This window comes from Elaeis guineensis, chromosome 15, assembly GCF_000442705.2.
Source record: "Elaeis guineensis isolate ETL-2024a chromosome 15, EG11, whole genome shotgun sequence".
In the NCBI taxonomy this organism is placed as follows: domain Eukaryota; kingdom Viridiplantae; phylum Streptophyta; class Magnoliopsida; order Arecales; family Arecaceae; genus Elaeis; species Elaeis guineensis.
In genome coordinates this window covers 33,201,108-33,218,956 of record NC_026007.2, presented here as the reverse complement: position 1 = coordinate 33,218,956, position 17,849 = coordinate 33,201,108, and the positions used below count along the sequence as shown (strand labels likewise).

The 17,849-nt window shown below is 38.5% G+C and overlaps 1 protein-coding gene across 9 annotated transcripts in view; it reads left to right on the top strand.

Moving 5' to 3' along the window:
- The window catches only part of LOC105034232 (probable glucuronoxylan glucuronosyltransferase F8H), a 57,192-nt gene that overhangs the window by 10,130 nt on the left and 29,213 nt on the right, over positions 1–17,849 (top strand). For 8 of the 9 annotated variants that reach the window (XR_012137175.1, XM_019846922.3, XM_010909294.4 and 5 more), the window contains 8 exons: positions 15,642–15,828; positions 15,958–16,216; positions 16,461–16,676; positions 16,757–16,843; positions 16,921–17,055; positions 17,198–17,311; positions 17,411–17,658; positions 17,739–17,819. Coding sequence is in view for 8 of the 9 variants with exons in the window: in XM_019846922.3 (XP_019702481.1) it covers positions 15,642–15,828; positions 15,958–16,216; positions 16,461–16,676; positions 16,757–16,843; positions 16,921–17,055; positions 17,198–17,311; positions 17,411–17,658; positions 17,739–17,819 (1,327 nt within the window). In the remaining variant the exon portion in view is untranslated. The remainder of the gene's footprint in view (positions 1–15,641; positions 15,829–15,957; positions 16,217–16,460; positions 16,677–16,756; positions 16,844–16,920; positions 17,056–17,197; positions 17,312–17,410; positions 17,659–17,738; positions 17,820–17,849) is intronic. The other variant, XM_073249378.1, reaches the window with a different exon arrangement.

Genomic DNA, 17,849 nt, shown 5'->3' with positions numbered 1-17,849 from the left:
TGATGTGCAGGCCAGAGGTGGTTACAGCTACTTTATTATCTTTACTGATGATCTGTCTAGGTATGGGTATGTGTATCTGATGAAACACAAGTCTGAAGCTTTTCAAAGGTTTAAAGAATTCAGAAATGAAGTAGAAAAACAAATAGGCAAATCCATTAAGGTTCTTTGATCTGATTGAGGAGGTGAATGCTTTAGTCGGGAATTTTTGAGATATCTTAAAGACAACAGCATAGTCTCTCAATGGACTCCTTTCGGAACACCTTAACTCAATAGGATATCTGAAAGGAGGAATAGGACCCTATTAGAGATGGTCAGGTCCATGATGAGCTTCACTGATCTACCTTTATATCTTTGGGGACATATCTTATTAACTGCCATTCATCTGTTGAATAGGGTTCCATCGAAGTCCGTTCCTACCACACCGTATGAGATATGCTACGATGAGAAGTCGAGTCTAGGTTATTTTAAGACTTGAGGATGTCCGGCCTATGTCAAGAGACAGATGGCTGATAAACTAGATGATAGATCTGTAATAGCTCGTTTTACAGGGTATCCAAAAAAATTTATGAGATACTACTTCTACTTTCTACAAGATCATAATGTGATTGTGAGTCAGAATGCCATATTCCTAGAAAAATAGTTTATTTAGGATGGTGGCAGTAGGAGGTTGAGCTCGAAGAGAATATCTCTGAAAAGCAAAGAGCTATAGATCCTCAGGAACTCATTATTCATGAGCCAGTAGTTGACGTGCCTCTACCACCTCATAGATCTAGCAGGGTCTCCCGACCTCCTGAAAGGTACATGGGTATGCTTACGGAGGAAATAAAGAAAATGTTCCTTATGGGAGATAAGAGTCATGGTGATGATCCTCATACCTTTGATGAAGTGATGTCTGACATCGATTTCGAGAAATGATTAGATGCAATGAAATCAGAAATTGACTCAATGTACTTGAACCAAGTATGGACCTTAGTAGATCCACCTGAGAATATAGTACCCATTGAATGTAAATGGATCTATAAAAAGAAAATAGGTGCTGATGGTAAGGTAGAGACTTATAAAGCTAGGCTTGTGGCGAAAGGTTATAGCCAGCATGAGGGCATTGACTATCAAGAAATCTTTTCGTCTATAGCCATGCTGAAATTCATCCGCACTCTGTTTGCTGTTGCTGCTTATTATGATTATGAAATCTGACAGATGGATGTGAAAACTGCTTTTCTGAATGAATATCTTGAGGAAGATATCTATATGGAGTAGCCTTTGGATTTCACGTCTGATAATGGTGATCACAGTCTGCAAACTGCAAAAGTCCATATATGGATTAAAGCAAGCTTCTCAGAGTTGGAATTATTGTTTTGATGATGCGATCAAATCGTTTGATTTCATCAAAAATGAAAAAGAACCATGTGCATACAAAAGGATCAGTGGGAGCACAATAACATTCCTCGTATTGTACGTGGATGATACTCTCCTCATTGGGAATGATATTCCCATGTTGATCATGGTTAAAAGATGGTTGTTCAAGAAATTCTCCATGAAAGACCTAGGAAAAACATCCTATATTCTTGGAATAAAGGTCTATAGGGATAGATCTAAAAGGATACTAGGCTTGTCACAAAAGTTGTACATAGAGAAGGTGCTGAAGAGGTTCAGCATGAAAAATTCTAAAAGAGGATTTTTACCTCTTAGGCATGGTATTAATCTTTTCAAGACGATGTGTTCGACCACATCTGAGGAAGTTCAGTGCATGAGTAGGATTCTTTATATCTCAGCCATAAGGAGTCTCATGTATGCCATACTATATACTCGACTTGATATTGCTCTTACTGTGAGTGTCACGAGTAGGTATCAGTTGAATCCAGACGAGGAGCACTGGATAGCGGTGAAAAACATCCTTAAGTACTTGAAAAGGACTAAAGATTTGTGCTTGATCTTTGGAGGAGGTTCTGAGTTACGAGTCGAGGGGTATACTGATTCAGACTTCATGTCTAATCCTGATGATAGAAAATCTATGTCAGGATATGTGTTCGTTTGTAATGGTGGCGCAGTTAGCTAGAAGAGTTCCAAACAATCCATCATAACGGATTCGATCACAGAGGCTGAGTATGTCGCTATTTCGGATGCTGCAAAAGAAGGCTTCTGGTTCAAGAAGTTCGTCGCGGAACTTGAGATTGTGACATCGGATGCTATACCACTTTATTGTGACAACAATGGAGTCATAGCACTTGCTAAGGAGCCGAATTCTCATCAGAAATCAAAGCACATCGAGTGATGATATCATATCATACGCGACTACCTCGAAAAGAAATATGTCGAGGTGCGAAGAGTAGACTCCGCGGACAACGTGGCAGATCCACTGACAAAGTAATTGAACCAGTATAAAATGAAAGTCCACTTTGAGAAGATGGGACTTAGATTAGTGGCCAATTGGTTTTAGACTAAGTGGAAGATTGTTAGATGTATGTCCTACAAGTCAATATGGCTAACACATTGTAATATAGTTAGGGCATAATTTTGTACTTTATACATTGATTTGACCAATAAAAGGATAAGTTTATTTTTCATTCAAGTGTGATGTGTCCTTGAATCGTCTATGGAATTAACTTTTTGATACATATTTTCAATGTATTGAGAATTAGAGACATGTATTTAATTTATAAATGCTTCCGATCATAGTATCATCACGAGGACGGTGATCGATTCGAATAGACTGGCGCACAAGATCGCTTCTTTCAGGGTAGATAAATCTCTGATTTACAGTGTAGAGACATGGAGCGACAAGTACGGATAGTTGTTAGAAAACAACTAGTACCGAGCGTGACCATACGAGAGATCACTTGGATTTCTACTTGATCGTCAGTGATTGTCTCGATGCTGTAGTTGTGTGAATGGTCATTTGATCTGAGATGGTACGACTGCTCGTAGTGAGGCTGTTAAAGTTTGACTGACACATAAACATAGTCTCAATGAGCTCTTGTAGTGGATGTTGGCGACAGTTAGTCCACTGTAGGAGTAGGGTGCATATCAAGATGGGATCTATCGATCTTGATAGAAAGAAGTAGTCCTATGAGATTTCAGAGGCTAAGTCCGAGAGTCTGTGGCCACAGTAGTGTGATTGATAGAAAAGAGTTTTCATAAGGATTATATTTGGACTTGAGCTGATCGAATTTATCATATGACTGATGATGAGGTTTGACGATTTATCCATGACCTACCATCTAGTCGGGACTCACGATAGAGGGACTGAATCACACGTTAACTACATCTTGAGATTCTTTTCGGTTCTATTGTGTTACCACTACATACTGTTAGGTGTCACTGATGGATTATGAGAGTTCACTAGGGTTGTTCTGGATCGACAATCCTTGATGAGTTAGAGTGAAATTATTCTGACCCATTGAAAAGAGTTTCAATGATACTTTGATAGAGATCATTGTATATCTCACTACCAGATAGAATTGAACTTATGGGGTCACACAACAAAGAGATTAGATCTGGAATAAGCAATTGGGCTTATGAAGTATCAATTAGGTTTAGAGAAATCCTATCGGGTTCAAGGTAATTTTGCTAGCACATGGTTGGATCCAATATCCTCTTTATGTTTGAATTTTTTATTTGATAAGATTTATTCAAACTAAATTACCTGCTAATAACCTAAATGAATTAGATTCATTGGGCTCCAATTGTTGGGTGCCTAAGGTTTTGGATCAAATGAATTAAGGATGCAAGTTCTTAATTTATTTCCTTGATAGTTTTGATGGGGCGCCACTTGATTTGATCAAGTTGGGCATGTCCCACCTTTAGAGGGCTTATGGATTCTTGATGGGGTGTCCCTTGGGTGCAAAAAGGGGTGTGATTTTGTTGGTGCAATGGCTCCAATTGTTGGCGCCTAATAGGTTTCATAAAGAAAGTTGAATAACTTAAGTTATTAGGAAACTTAATGCAAGTAGGACTTGTATTAAGTGGTTATTTGGTTTTGAATAGGATTCAAACCTTATACCTATTTAAAGAGACCTTCCCTAAAATCTTTAGACACTTCAATCAGCAGCCCATGCCCTCTTTTAGAGAGCTCCACGCCCCCTCTCTTCTCCTCTCCCTCTCTTCTCCCTTGGAGCATCAACGCCCAAGTGTTGGGCGTCCCTTCTTCCTCCACGTCCAAAGGCTATTGGGCATCCTCTTGTGGGCTAGTTTCTAGTCCATGGTAGCAGCATAATCAAGGGAAGAAAAGCAAGAGAAGAGAAGAAGAAGATCAAGGAAAGGATCAAAGAGTTGATCGCGATCTAGGTTTCGTTCAGATTCGTAGGCTGATTTTTTTTGGAGAAAAAAAATCAATTTGAAGAGGGCTGTTCCAGACTGATCCTGAGTGGATACCCATAGAGGCCGGGCACTTGCGCGGCTAAGAGAAAGCCTCTTCTCTTCCAGATCCAGAATTGAAGAAAGGAATTGCGAAACAGATATGTGATTCGATTTCATGTTAAATTTCAGCATATGTTCAATTTCAGCATATGAAGTAGATCCTTGTGGTTTATATTTTATGCATGCATGATATTGTCACGCCCCCGATCCGAGATTTGAATCGAGGGTCATGGCAACCGCCGCATACTTATAGAATACTTTTTCCATAAGCATGCAAGGCATCTCATCATGATATCTTCACAAACAGTTAAATAAATTTTTCTTCATTCAATAATCAAACCTTGGTTCAAATAACAAATCAAAACTAAGTGTTCAAAAGAAAGTAACTGTCTGACAATGTCAATACTAAAAGCAAAACTAAAGATCTTGAATCAATTCTGAGAAAATCCTAAATCAATGAGTTAACTCCATCTCTAATCGCTCTCCCAACCGAAATCCCGCATCATGCTAATTTTCTGGATCTGTAAGAAAAACATAAAACTTATCATGAGTTAAATAGCCCAGTAAGCAGTGTATACCTTTAACTGAATAATCAAGCAAATAATACTATGCATAACAATTCAATATGTAATTTCATGAAATCATATTCATACTGTCAATCATATTTAGAAGTCAATTCATCATAATTTCCAATTATGCTTTTCTTCTTAATTTCATTAATTTCTTAAATTCTTCTTACCAACCATGACTATGACCACATTATCCCTGTGGCAGGGTCATAATACCGCGTATCTGCTTGCGGTGGGCTGCGAATCATCTGGCAGCCAAGTCCTTTGGAACCGCTGGTCTAACTGGCAGTTTTGTCGCTGGTCTATCTGGCGACATGTCGCTGGTCTTACTGGCGACGTAAATCCTCAGGACAGTCAATTGCCAACGTATATGCCCCCATTGGCGGGGTCCTCAACACAGTCAGGTTGTCAATTTCATATTGTCTTCCAATTCATATATTATTTTCAAGAATAATAAAATTAATTGATATTCGAGTCAAATCAATTATAATATTCTTTGAGATCATATATCATCATAATAATTGCTCCACAAATAACTTCAATCATAAATAATTTTCTACAATTAACTTTCATCATAAATAATTTTCAACAATTATTTCAATAAATAATTACAATCGTAAGCATGCATAAATTTATTTAATTCATAATTTACCAGATAAATTCAGTAAAAGTAAACACTACTTACCTCAAAAGAAAGTCCAAACTAAAAATTCTAGGGATCTCGAAAATCCTTCTCAGAACCTGATACGTCAAATATCATATTTTAAATCAAATTTTCATCAAATTAAAAATAACTAAATTATTAAAATCTAATGTCTCCACTAGGATCAATTCGTCGACAGCATCCCGATTTTCGAATTAACCCATGGACACCCTAATTTTATTTTTATTTTTATTGCTAAATTTTTTTTTTTTAATAAATTAATTCCATAAATCCTATGATCTAGAGAGAGAAAGAGAGAGAGAGAGAGAGCAAAGAGAGTTTCTCTCTCTCAGCCCTTTTTTTTTTCTTTTTTCTTCTTTTTCTTTTCTTTTTTCTTTTTTCTTCTTTTTCTTCTTTTTCTTCTTTTCTTCTTTTTTTTTTCTTTTTTTTTTTTTTTCTTCTTCTTCTTCTTCCCGCGCCGGAACAGAGGACTCTTGTCCTCAGGCCTCAATCGGCCGTTCGGGCCGTGGCTGCCACGGCGGAGGCCGGCGGCCGACGGGCCATCTCCCCCGGTCACGGAGGAAACAGGGCCGGCGGTCAATTCCGATCGCCGGCGCCGGAGATTTTAAGAAAAATAAGCCCAAAAACAGGGGTCTTTCCCGACCCAAAAATCGGCGACGTTCATCGCCGGCCACCGCGCACAACGCACGAGGGAAAGAGGAAGGAAGAGGGGAAAAAGAGAAGAACTTACCTCGGCCTCTTGGGACTTCGTCGGCGGGCAATCACGACGGAATTCACAACGGTGTCCGCGGCTCTTCTTCGGGAAAAACGGAGAGAAAGAGAGAGGGAGGAGGCCGTTCTTCGGTCTCAAGGGGGAGGGGTCTACTTATAGAGGACCCTAGGACTCCGAGGGGTCCTAGGAGTCCTGATTCCGTCCGGATTTCGCCGGAGAAGGAGACTCCCATCGGGAGTCTTCTTCCCGATTTTGAATTCCCCTGTTTTTTTTTTTTTTTTCGTTTTGGGCTTTAATCTGCTGGGCTGAAACGGGTTTGGGCTACAACATTCTTCACCCCTAAAAAGAAATTTCGTCCTCGAAATTTTTCATACCTGTAGTCTCGAAGAGCTGGGGATATTTTTGCTTCATTTCTTCCTCTAGCTCCCAAGTAGCTTCTCTTTCTGAATGTCGACTCCACTGTACCTTGACATAAGGAATGTTGCGACGTCTCAGCACCTGTTCTTTACGGTCTACGATCCGTATCGGGTATTCTTCATATGTTAGATCCTTCCTGGCTTGTACTGGTTCAAGTTCCACGATGTGACTTGGATCTGGTAAATATTTCTTTAACATAGAAACATGAAAAACATTATGTACTCCTGCAAGTGAAGGGGGTAAGGCAAGTCGATAAGCCACCTCACCAATTCTTTCCAAAATCTCAAACGGACCCACATATCTGGGATTCAATTTGCCACGAATGCCAAATCTTGAGATTCCTTTTGAAGGAGATACTTTGAGAAAGATATGGTCACCGACTTGAAATTCTGATTTCCGTCTCCTGTTGTCTGCATAGCTTTTCTGTCTACTTTGTGCTGCCCGATGTCGATCTTTAATTAATTGAATCTTCTCAACTGCTTGTTGAACAAGTTCGGGACCCAATATTCTTCGCTCACCGACATCATCCCAGTGAATCGGTGATCGACATCTTCTACCATATAAAGCTTCGTAAGGTGCCATACCAATGCTAGCCTGATAACTGTTATTGTAAGCGAACTCAATCAAAGGTAGATGCTCATCCCATGAATTTTTCATATCCAAAATACAGGTTCTCAACATATCTTCTAAGATCTGAATAGTTCTCTCTGACTGACCATCAGTCTGTGGATGAAAAGCTGTACTGAAGTTCAATTTTGTTCCTAATGCCTTGTGTAAGCTCTTCCAGAACTGTGATACAAATCTGGTGTCTCGATCCGATACGATGGTCACTGGAATTCCATGTAATCTTACAATTTCTTTCATATATAACTTTGCTAGTCGTTCCAAAGTAAATCCAACTCTAATTGGAAGAAAGTGTGCAGACTTTGTCAATCGGTCCACAATCACCCAGGCTGCATCATTTTTACTGGGAGTCTTCGGTAGTCCGGTTACAAAATCCATAGTGATATGTTCCCACTTCCAAACTGGAATATCGAGAGGTTGAAGTAGTCCCGTCGGTCTCTGATGTTCAGCTTTAACTTGTTGACACACCAAACATTGAGCCACGAATTGAGTGATCTCTCTCTTCATATTATTCCACCAGTATATTTCTTTTAAGTCTCTATACATCTTGGTACCTCCCGGATGAACTGTATAACCGGTCTGATGTGCTTCCTGAAGTATTTCATACTTGAGTGCTGAAACATTGGGTACGCAAATCCTGTTTTCGAACCTTAACGAACCGTCTTCATGTATCTTGAATTCAGATTGAACACCAGCTTCCACTGAATTTCTTATTTTTATTAGTTGTGGATCATCATTCTGGGCAACTGAAATTCTTTCAATGAGTGCTGGCTGAACCCTCAAGTTGGCTAACCGTACTGTTGAGTCATATATTCGGATGTCTAATTCCAATTTTCTTATATCCTTTAACAATTGACTTTGGTGTGTGATTAAAACTGCCATATTTCCCACAGATTTTCTACTAAGGGCATCAGCAACAACATTAGCTTTTCTCGGATGATAATTGATTGTTTAAATCATAATCCTTTAATAGTTCTAACCACCTTCTCTGTCTCATGTTTAATTCTTTCTGTGTAAAAATGTACTTCAAACTCTTATGATCTGTAAACACTTCACACCGCACACCGTATAAATGATGTATCCAAATTTTTAGGGCAAAAATCACTGCAGCTAATTCTAAATCATGTGTCGGATAATTCTGTTCATATGGTTTCAATTGTCTTGAGGCATAGGCTACTACCTTACCATGTTGCATCAATACACATCCGAGTCCCTTTTTAGATGCATCACTATATATTGTAAAACCTTCATCTCCTGTTGGTATAGTAAGGATAGGGGCTGACACTAATCGTTGTTTTAATTCTTGGAAACTCTGTTCACAATCTTCAGACCACTCGAATTTAACCCCTTTTTGAGTAAGACGAGTCAAAGGTGCAGCTATGCGAGAAAATCCTTCTATAAATCGTCTGTAATATCCTGCCATTCCCAGAAAACTTCGAATCTCAGAAATATTTGTAGGTCTGTTCCACTGCATCACAGCTTCCACTTTTGCTGGATCCACAGAAATTCCATCTTTAGATACGATGTGTCCTAAAAAGGCTATTTTGTCCAACCAAAATTCACATTTCTTAAATTTGGCATAAAGTTTTTCTTTCCTCAATATTTGTAGTACATACCGTAAATGTTCTTCATGCTCCAATTTACTACTTGAATATATCAAGATATCGTCAATAAATACGACAACAAATTTATCAAGATAAGATCTGAATATTCTGTTCATTAAATCCATAAAGGCTGCTGGAGCATTGGTTAACCCAAAAGGCATCACTAAAAATTCATAATGCCCATAACGAGTTCTAAATGCCGTCTTTGGTATGTCCTCTGTTTTAATTTTTAACTGATGATACCCTGAACGAAGATCAATTTTAGAAAAGACTTGTGCACCTTGCAGCTGATCAAACAAATCATCAATTCGAGGTAGAGGATACTTATTTCTGATAGTATTTTTATTCAATTCTCTATAGTCGATACAGAGTCTCATACTACCATCTTTCTTCTTCACAAATAAGACTGGAGCTCCCCAAGGAGATACACTAGGCCTTATAAAACCTTTATCCAATAAATCTTGTAATTGATCTTTTAACTCCTTTAATTCCATAGGGGCCATTCTGTAAGGAGCTTTAGAAATCGGATTGGTATTAGGTGCCAACTCAATAGTAAATTCAAGTTCTCTATCTGGGGGTAGTCCGACTAAATCATCAATGAATACATCCGAAAATTCATTTACGATAGGAATATCCTGTAACTTCAATTCATCATGTTCTTTATTCTTTATTGATACTAGGTAACCTCTACATCCCTTTCTTATCATCTGTCTAGCTTGTTCAGGTGAAATAATACGTGGAGGGGTGGTTCCTGTACTTCCATCAAAACTAAAAGTTAATTCTCCCGGTATGTGAAAATTCACTCTCTTTCCATGACAATCCACAGAGGCATGATATGTAGCCAGCCAATCCATTCCTAGAATGACATCGAAATCATGCATATCCAGGACCACCAAATCTGTCGGTAATTCTCTTTCTCCTATCTTAATACTACAGGACTTGCACACACTTTCGGTACTCAAAATACCACCTACTGGTGTCTCAACATATAATTTGGTTTCCATGGGTTCACAACCTATATCATGCTGTCTAATAAAAGTAGTGGATATAAAGGAGTGTGTAGCACCAGAATCAAACAGAACTGAAGCATGAATACCAGATACAGGAATGGTACCTGTCACCACAGCATTGGAGGCCTGAGCATCTTGTTGTGTGAGGGCATAGATTCTTCCTTGAGCTTTCGGCCTTTGACCTCCGTCCTTTGCTTGTGTTGATCTATTTTCGTCCATCTGCGGGCAATCTGCAATCTTGTGTCCTTTCTGGCCACATCTAAAACACGAACCAGTATTCCATGGGCAATTAGAAGTCTCATGCTCTCTTCGGCCACATCTCGAACATTTAGCTGTCTCATTCTCACGATTCTTATCAGTTGCTGGCTTCTTTGCTGGAACCTTATTGTTCTGGTTTCGTCCTTGAGTTCCACTAAGCCTATTTCTCTTCTTCTGATTCCGTTCACGCTCCGCATGAGCTTCATTAGCTTCTCTCTCAATTATTAGAGCTTTGTTCACAACTGAGGCATAGGTAGTTAGCTCATAGGGTACAACCTGTCTCCTGATTTCTGTCTTTAGTCTCATTTCAAATTTGTGTACTCTGTCTTGCTCAATCTCAACTAGTCTCGGAACAAATTTGGCTAACTCCGTGAATTTGGCTTCATATTCTGCAACGGATCTGTTACCCTGTCTCAGGTGAATGAACTCCTGTTCTTTCTGTATTCTGACACTTCGGGAGAAATACTTGTCAAAGAATTCATCTCGAAATCTCTCCCAAGTGAGTGGTATCCCATCGTGCTCATATTTTTGTTCCAGTATACGCCACCAGTTGTATGCCTCGCCTTGTAACAGATATGCTGTATAGCGGATCTTCTCTTCATCTTGGCATTCTTGCACGGCGAAGGCCTTCTCCATTTCCATAATCCAGTTATCTGCTTCTTGTGGCTCGATGGTCCCTTTGAAGGTTGGAGGAGCTAGCTTCTTAAATTCGACGATATTGTTTCTCTGCATCGGATGTTCTCCATGTCCAGGTGCCGGTGGAAAATGCTGATGTGGCTGTGCATGTTGTTGTTGAAGTAACTGTTGTTGTGTTTGAACTACTCCGATCAGAGTTTGCATTAATTGAGTCATGTTCGGCTCCTGTGCTGTCGGAGTATTTCTGGTAGGATCATGGATTCCCTCCTGCTGAGTTGTACCGCTGTTTAATTGGGGAGTATTATCGCCAAGTGGATTTGATATCCCTCCTACCGTTCCTTGAGTATTCCTCGCTCGTCGCGGAGGCATATTGACCTATGTTAGATTTGAGATAATAACTTATCCTTAATAAGGTTATAACTTGTGACAAGTCAAATCATAATTTTCATAACTTAACCTTTCAATTTCCTAATGTCTACCCATCACTCACTTTATTCTACATGTCTCTATCTATCTACTTATGCTCTGATACCATATTAATTGTCACGCCCCCGACCCGAGATTTGAATCGAGGGTCATGGCAACCGCCGCATACTTATAGAATACTTTTTCCATAAGCATGCAAGGCATCTCATCATGATATCTTCACAAACAGTTAAATAAAATTTTCTTCATTCAATAATCAAACCTTGGTTCAAATAACAAATCAAAACTAAGTGTTCAAAAGAAAGTAACTGTCTGACAATGTCAATACTAAAAGCAAAACTAAAGGTCTTGAATCAATTCTGAGAAAATCCTAAATCAATGAGTTAACTCCATCTCTAATCGCTCTCCCAACCGAAATCCCGCATCATGCTAATTTTCTGGATCTGTAAGAAAAACATAAAACTTATCATGAGCTAAATAGCCCAGTAAGCATTGTATACCTTTAACTGAATAATCAAGCAAATAATACTATGCATAACAATTCAATATGTAATTTCATGAAATCATATTCATACTGTCAATCATATTTAGAAGTCAATTCATCATAATTTCCAATTATGCTTTTCTTCTTAATTTCATCAATTTCTTAAATTCTTCTTACCAACCATGACTATGACCACATTATCCCTGTGGCAGGGTCATAATACCGCGTATCTGCTTGCGGTGGGCTGCGAATCATCTGGCAGCCAAGTCCTTTGGAACCGCTGGTCTAACTGGCGGTTTTGTCGCTGGTCTATCTGGCGACATGTCGCTGGTCTTACTGGCGACGTAAATCCTCAGGACAGTCAATTGCCAACGTATATGCCTCCATTGGCGGGGTCCTCAACACAGTCAGGTTGTCAATTTCATATTGTCTTCCAATTCATATATTATTTTCAAGAATAATAAAATTAATTGATATTCGAGTCAAATCAATTATAATATTCTTTGAGATCATATATCATCATAATAATTGCTCCATAAATAACTTCAATCATAAATAATTTTCTACAATTAACTTTCAATAAATAATTACAATCGTAAGCATGCATAAATTTATTTAATTCATAATTTACCAGATAAATTCAGTAAAAGTAAACACTACTTACCTCAAAAGAAAGTCCAAACTAAAAATTCTAGGGATCTCGAAAATCCTTCTCAGAACCTGATACGTCAAATATCATATTTTAAATCAAATTTTCATCAAATTAAAAATAACTAAATTATTAAAATCTAATGTCTCCACTAGGATCAATTCGTCGACAGCATCCCGATTTTCGAATTAACCCATGGACACCCTAATTTTATTTTTATTTTTATTGCTAATTTTTTTTTTTTAATAAATTAATTCCATAAATCCTATGATCTAGAGAGAGAAAGAGAGAGAGAGAGAGCAAAGAGAGTTTCTCTCTCTCAGCCCTTTTTTTTTTTTCTTTTTTCTTCTTTTTCTTTTCTTTTTCTTCTTTTTCTTCTTTTCTTCTTTTTTTTTCTTTTTTTTTTTTCTTCTTCTTCTTCTTCCCGCGCCAGAACAGAGGACTCTTGTCCTCAGGCCTCAATCGGCCGTTCGGGCCGTGGCTGCCACGGCGGAGGCCGGCGGCCGACGGGCCATCTCCCCCAGTCACGGAGGAAACAGGGCCGGCGATCAATTCCGATCGCCGGCGCCGGAGATTTCAAGAAAAATAAGCCCAAAAACAGGGGTCTTTCCCGATCCAAAAATCGGCGACGTTCATCGCCGGCCACCGCGCACAATGCACGGGGGAAAGAGGAAGGAAGAGGGGAAAAAGAGAAGAACTTACCTCGGCCTCTTGGGACTTCGTCGGCGGGCAATCACGACGGAATTCACAACGGTGTCCGCGGCTCTTCTTCGGGAAAAACGGAGAGAAAGAGAGAGGGAGGAGGCCGTTCTTCGGTCTCAAGGGGGAGGGGTCTACTTATAGAGGACCCTAGGACTCCGAGGGGTCCTAGGAGTCCTGATTCCGTCCGGATTTCGCCGGAGAAGGAGACTCCCATCGGGAGTCTTCTTCCCGATTTTGAATTCCCCTGTTTTTTTTTTTTTTTTCGTTTTGGGCTTTAATCTGCTGGGCTGAAACGGGTTTGGGCTATAACAGATATAGATTAAAAGGAGTTTTAATTTTCTATTCCGCTATGATGTTTAGAAAATAAAATTTTTGAAACATACATGCATGCCCCGACATAGAAATTCGAATAGCTTAGCCCTAGAGTGTATTGTTCTATGCTAGTTTGGAACCCATACGTGGTTCCTAGGGTGTACAACATTCGGCATATTGACACTCAGTATGCCGAACCAGCCTTGTATCGACACAGTAACGGTGTGGCACTAGTATGGGGCCATCTACCCAGATGGGATACCTTGATATAAACATTAGACACACACACACACGCACACGCACACGCACACACGCACACGCATGCACACACGCACACATACATACATACATACATATATGTATGTATGTATGTATGTATATATCTGTCTACACATATTCTTATATGTGTATGCATATAATATATCTATAGAGATTAATTTGTGTGCATATAGATATATCTATATACATAGACACACATATATATACTACATGTATGTATATATGTATAAATGCATATATATGTATATGTATATGCACACACACATTTGTATGTATCCATATAATGTATATATAATAATTAAATAAGTTAGTGTAGGATCAACTATTAGATTTAATTAACAGCTGGTCTTTCAGCATTGGTCAATTAAAGAATGATGAAAGGAACAGCCAAGTGCAGAACTGAGCTTCAAAGCTTGATGCCAGCTCGAATCAGTTTCAACTCTTTAAGTTCATCAAGCTGGTTGAAATATGCTCATGTCTAGCTTTGTTCAAAACTAAATTATGCTTCATCACACAACAAATGAGCTGAGCATAGTGATGCAGCTCAGGCTCAAAAACAATTTCCAGACAAGCTAGATGAGACCTGGCCTCAAGCATGCTTGGCTTGATTACACCCCTATGCTCTTGTATATTTTTATCTTGGATATTGAATTCTGGGGCTACCCATCATGTTATGAGCATAGCTTCCATCTTTACTACTTGTTCTGTGATGCATTTTTGCTAGGTCCACTTTCCTATGGATTCTTAAGTACCTATCTGTTGACATGGACAGATGGACCCTTTACACTTTCAGATTATAGTAACTGACAAGCAATCTCCAATGCTTTACATATCTTGTCTATTTTTGGGTGTACAGTTAGTCAGCTTGCTGGTTCTTGTAATTATTTCTTAGCATTATTTCAGGTTCTTATAATCCAAGATCAAAACAAAAATGGCCTCCAGCAATACAGATTGAATCTGTAGACCAGCAATCTCAAAGGTTTCCATTTACATCTGCTTACGAAGACCTAGAGTGAAATTTTTATTTTTCATAAGCTATTCTTAAGAATTTGATTCCTTTCTTCCACAATCTTTCTATCTGATGCACTTGGAGGGGCAAAAAATGCTTTTTTTATTACATTCAAATTAAAATTTAATTTGTTTTTAAATGTGAAAACACTCATTATCAAGATGCTGCATAAGGTTCAACTAGTGGATGTTGAAGAAGATCTTGTTCAACAAAAAGCAAAAGAAAAGGATGTGCTTGCATATAAATTTGATAAGTATGAAGGTGATGATGATGATGATCACATTTCTTTCATTATCCCCTAGGCGCATATGTACTTTTTTCTTTGGTTGCATGAAGATACACTATTGGCTTATATGTAGCATTTAACTATATTAAGTTCTTAAAAGTGATGTTTATTTCTTGTACATGAGTATATGAGCTCATGGCTGTTGGAAAGTGAGCTTCTTTTGTTCTTTTATGATGGTTTCCTACTCATTATTCATTCAAATTACAACTCTATTATGGTTATTGCTTTTCGCAGTGTTTTACACTTTCTTTAATATTTAAAACAGATCAGAAAGAATCTTATGAGATGTGATCCAATTTGATCCAAACCCCTCTATGATTTATGATATGATTCCAATCCTGATGATATTGTTCCTTAATGTTTGACTAATTACGCTTTTTGAGAAAATAAAAAAAAAAGGTATCACTTCCTATTTCTTAATCAGCCTCAGTTCTTAAGTAGGAAAGAGTACCACTGCCAATTTAAATACTGATTATTTTCAGATTTCTTTGGGTGGGTTCAATTAGTACTTATTATTTTGTTATTTTACCAGTGATCAGTATATTTTAAATTAATCATATCATTGCAGTGAAATAAGACTATCTGCAGTTACCTGTATTGAGATAATCAACCGTTGATGAAGTGCTAATATAATGGCTTTATAGGGGAAGGATGTACCAAGAAGTTGCAGCTGGGCTGCAATCATCCAGAAACTCTAGAAAAACCATTTGGATGGTGGATTGTTTCAATATGTCCAGCCTATTGCGACACAACTAGAGCAATGTGCTTTTGTGGAGCAGGAACAAAGTATCCAAATCGTCCTGTGGCAGAGTCATGCGGCTTTAAAATAAAGTAAGAAAGTTTATATTGATATCATGTCTAGCATTTTCTTATGAAGTAGTTATCATGGTCTTTAGTATTTACTATGATATTTCTAATTTCTCTATAAAAGTTATTATCTGAAATGTTCATATATTTCAGCTTACCATCTGAACCTGGCGGGCCTAAGATCACTGATTGGACAAAGGCTGATTTTGAGAATATATTTACAACTAACAGTAGCAGACGAGGATGGTGTAATGTAGACCCAAAGGATGCATATGCTTCCAAAGTGAACTTTAAAGAGGAATGTGACTGTAAATATGATGGTCTTGGGGGACGATTCTGTGAGATACCAACAGTTTGCAGTTGTCTCAACCAGTGCTCTGGGCATGGACATTGCCATGGTGGATTTTGTCAGGTATATGACTGGAATTTCGGTTGGGTTTTGAATAGTTTGCACTTTTCAATCATGAAATTGAGAACAGATGAAATTTCTTCTGTATTCAATCTTTCATTAAGTACTGGTATACTCTGTTTTATTATTTACATGATTCTTAATCATGGCATGCAAAAACTGTTTCATAACATTGCTATTTTAGTGATGTATAAATTGGTCATTGCTCTCATCATAATACTTTGACTTTAAAAGCTTGCTTTTGCAGTGTGACAATGGCTATTATGGGATAGATTGCAGTATCCCATCTGCCTTATCACCTATGCAAGAGTGGCCTGCATGGCTTCGACCATCTAAAGTTGATGTACCTGACAAGGCCCCAATAGGTACCAACCTTATAAATGTTAGCGCTGTTGTTAAAAAAAAAAGACCACTTATATATGTTTATGATCTGCCACCAGAGTTCAACAGTCACCTTCTGGAGGTAATCCTTGGCATTCATACTATCTCTTGTTGGTGACATGAAGTTCCAGATAATGTATATCACACCATTGTTTTGTGCAGGGACGGCATTGGAAGTTTGAATGTGTGAACAGAATATACACTGATGAGAACCGAACACTGTGGACTGAGCAATTGTATGGCTCGCAGGTGCTTATCAACATTATTTAATTGCAGTGTCATTATATCAAAAGAGTCTTTGCTGGATTGCTATTTCCGTTGTGTAGATGGCACTTTATGAGAGCATACTGGCTAGTCCATACCGAACAATGAATGGTGAAGAAGCAGACTATTTCTATGTTCCGGTTCTTGATTCCTGTTTAATAACTCGAGCGGATGATGCACCACATTTGGGCATACAGGTATAAAGATTATAGCCATTATTTCTGAAATGCTCCTTGACAATTTTTTATTGTTAACTGCTATGTTTAATTGCTGTCGTTGGAAGAATCTAAAGAAGCTGATATTAAAATGTGAAAACTTCCTAAATAATTCTAATTTCAGAAACATTCACGTCTGAGGAGTTCTGTAACTTTGGATTTCTACAAGAAGGCTTATGATCATATAGTTGACCAGTATCTGTATTGGAACCGCTCCTCTGGAAGGGACCATATATGGGTATGTCTTGGAGATGCTACATGATTGCCATCAGAGAAGCTTGCTTGTGCATATTACTTTTACTAAGCATCTAATTGTCTTGCTTCTATCTGAAGGCAGTTCTTTTCATGGGATGAAGGTGCTTGCTGTGCTCCGAAAGAAATTTGGAATAGCATGATGTTAGTACACTGGGGGAACACAAATTCCAAACATAATCACTCAACAACAGCTTATTGGGCTGACAACTGGGACCCTATCCCTTCCCATAGAAGAGGTGACCATCCCTGCTTTGACCCAGAGAAGGATCTTGTGCTTCCAGCATGGAAAAGGCCTGAGCCAGGTGCAATATGGTTAAAACTGTGGGCCAGGTATTTAATAAGATGGTTGCCTAATGTGTATGCTTCTAATGGTAATTTCCACCTGAGATTGGAATCAACCATATGTGCAGGCCACGAAAGGAGCGTAAAACACTCTTCTATTTCAATGGAAATTTAGGATCTGCCTATGAACATGGACGACCTGAAAATACGTGTGCATCTATATTTTCTCTGAACACAAG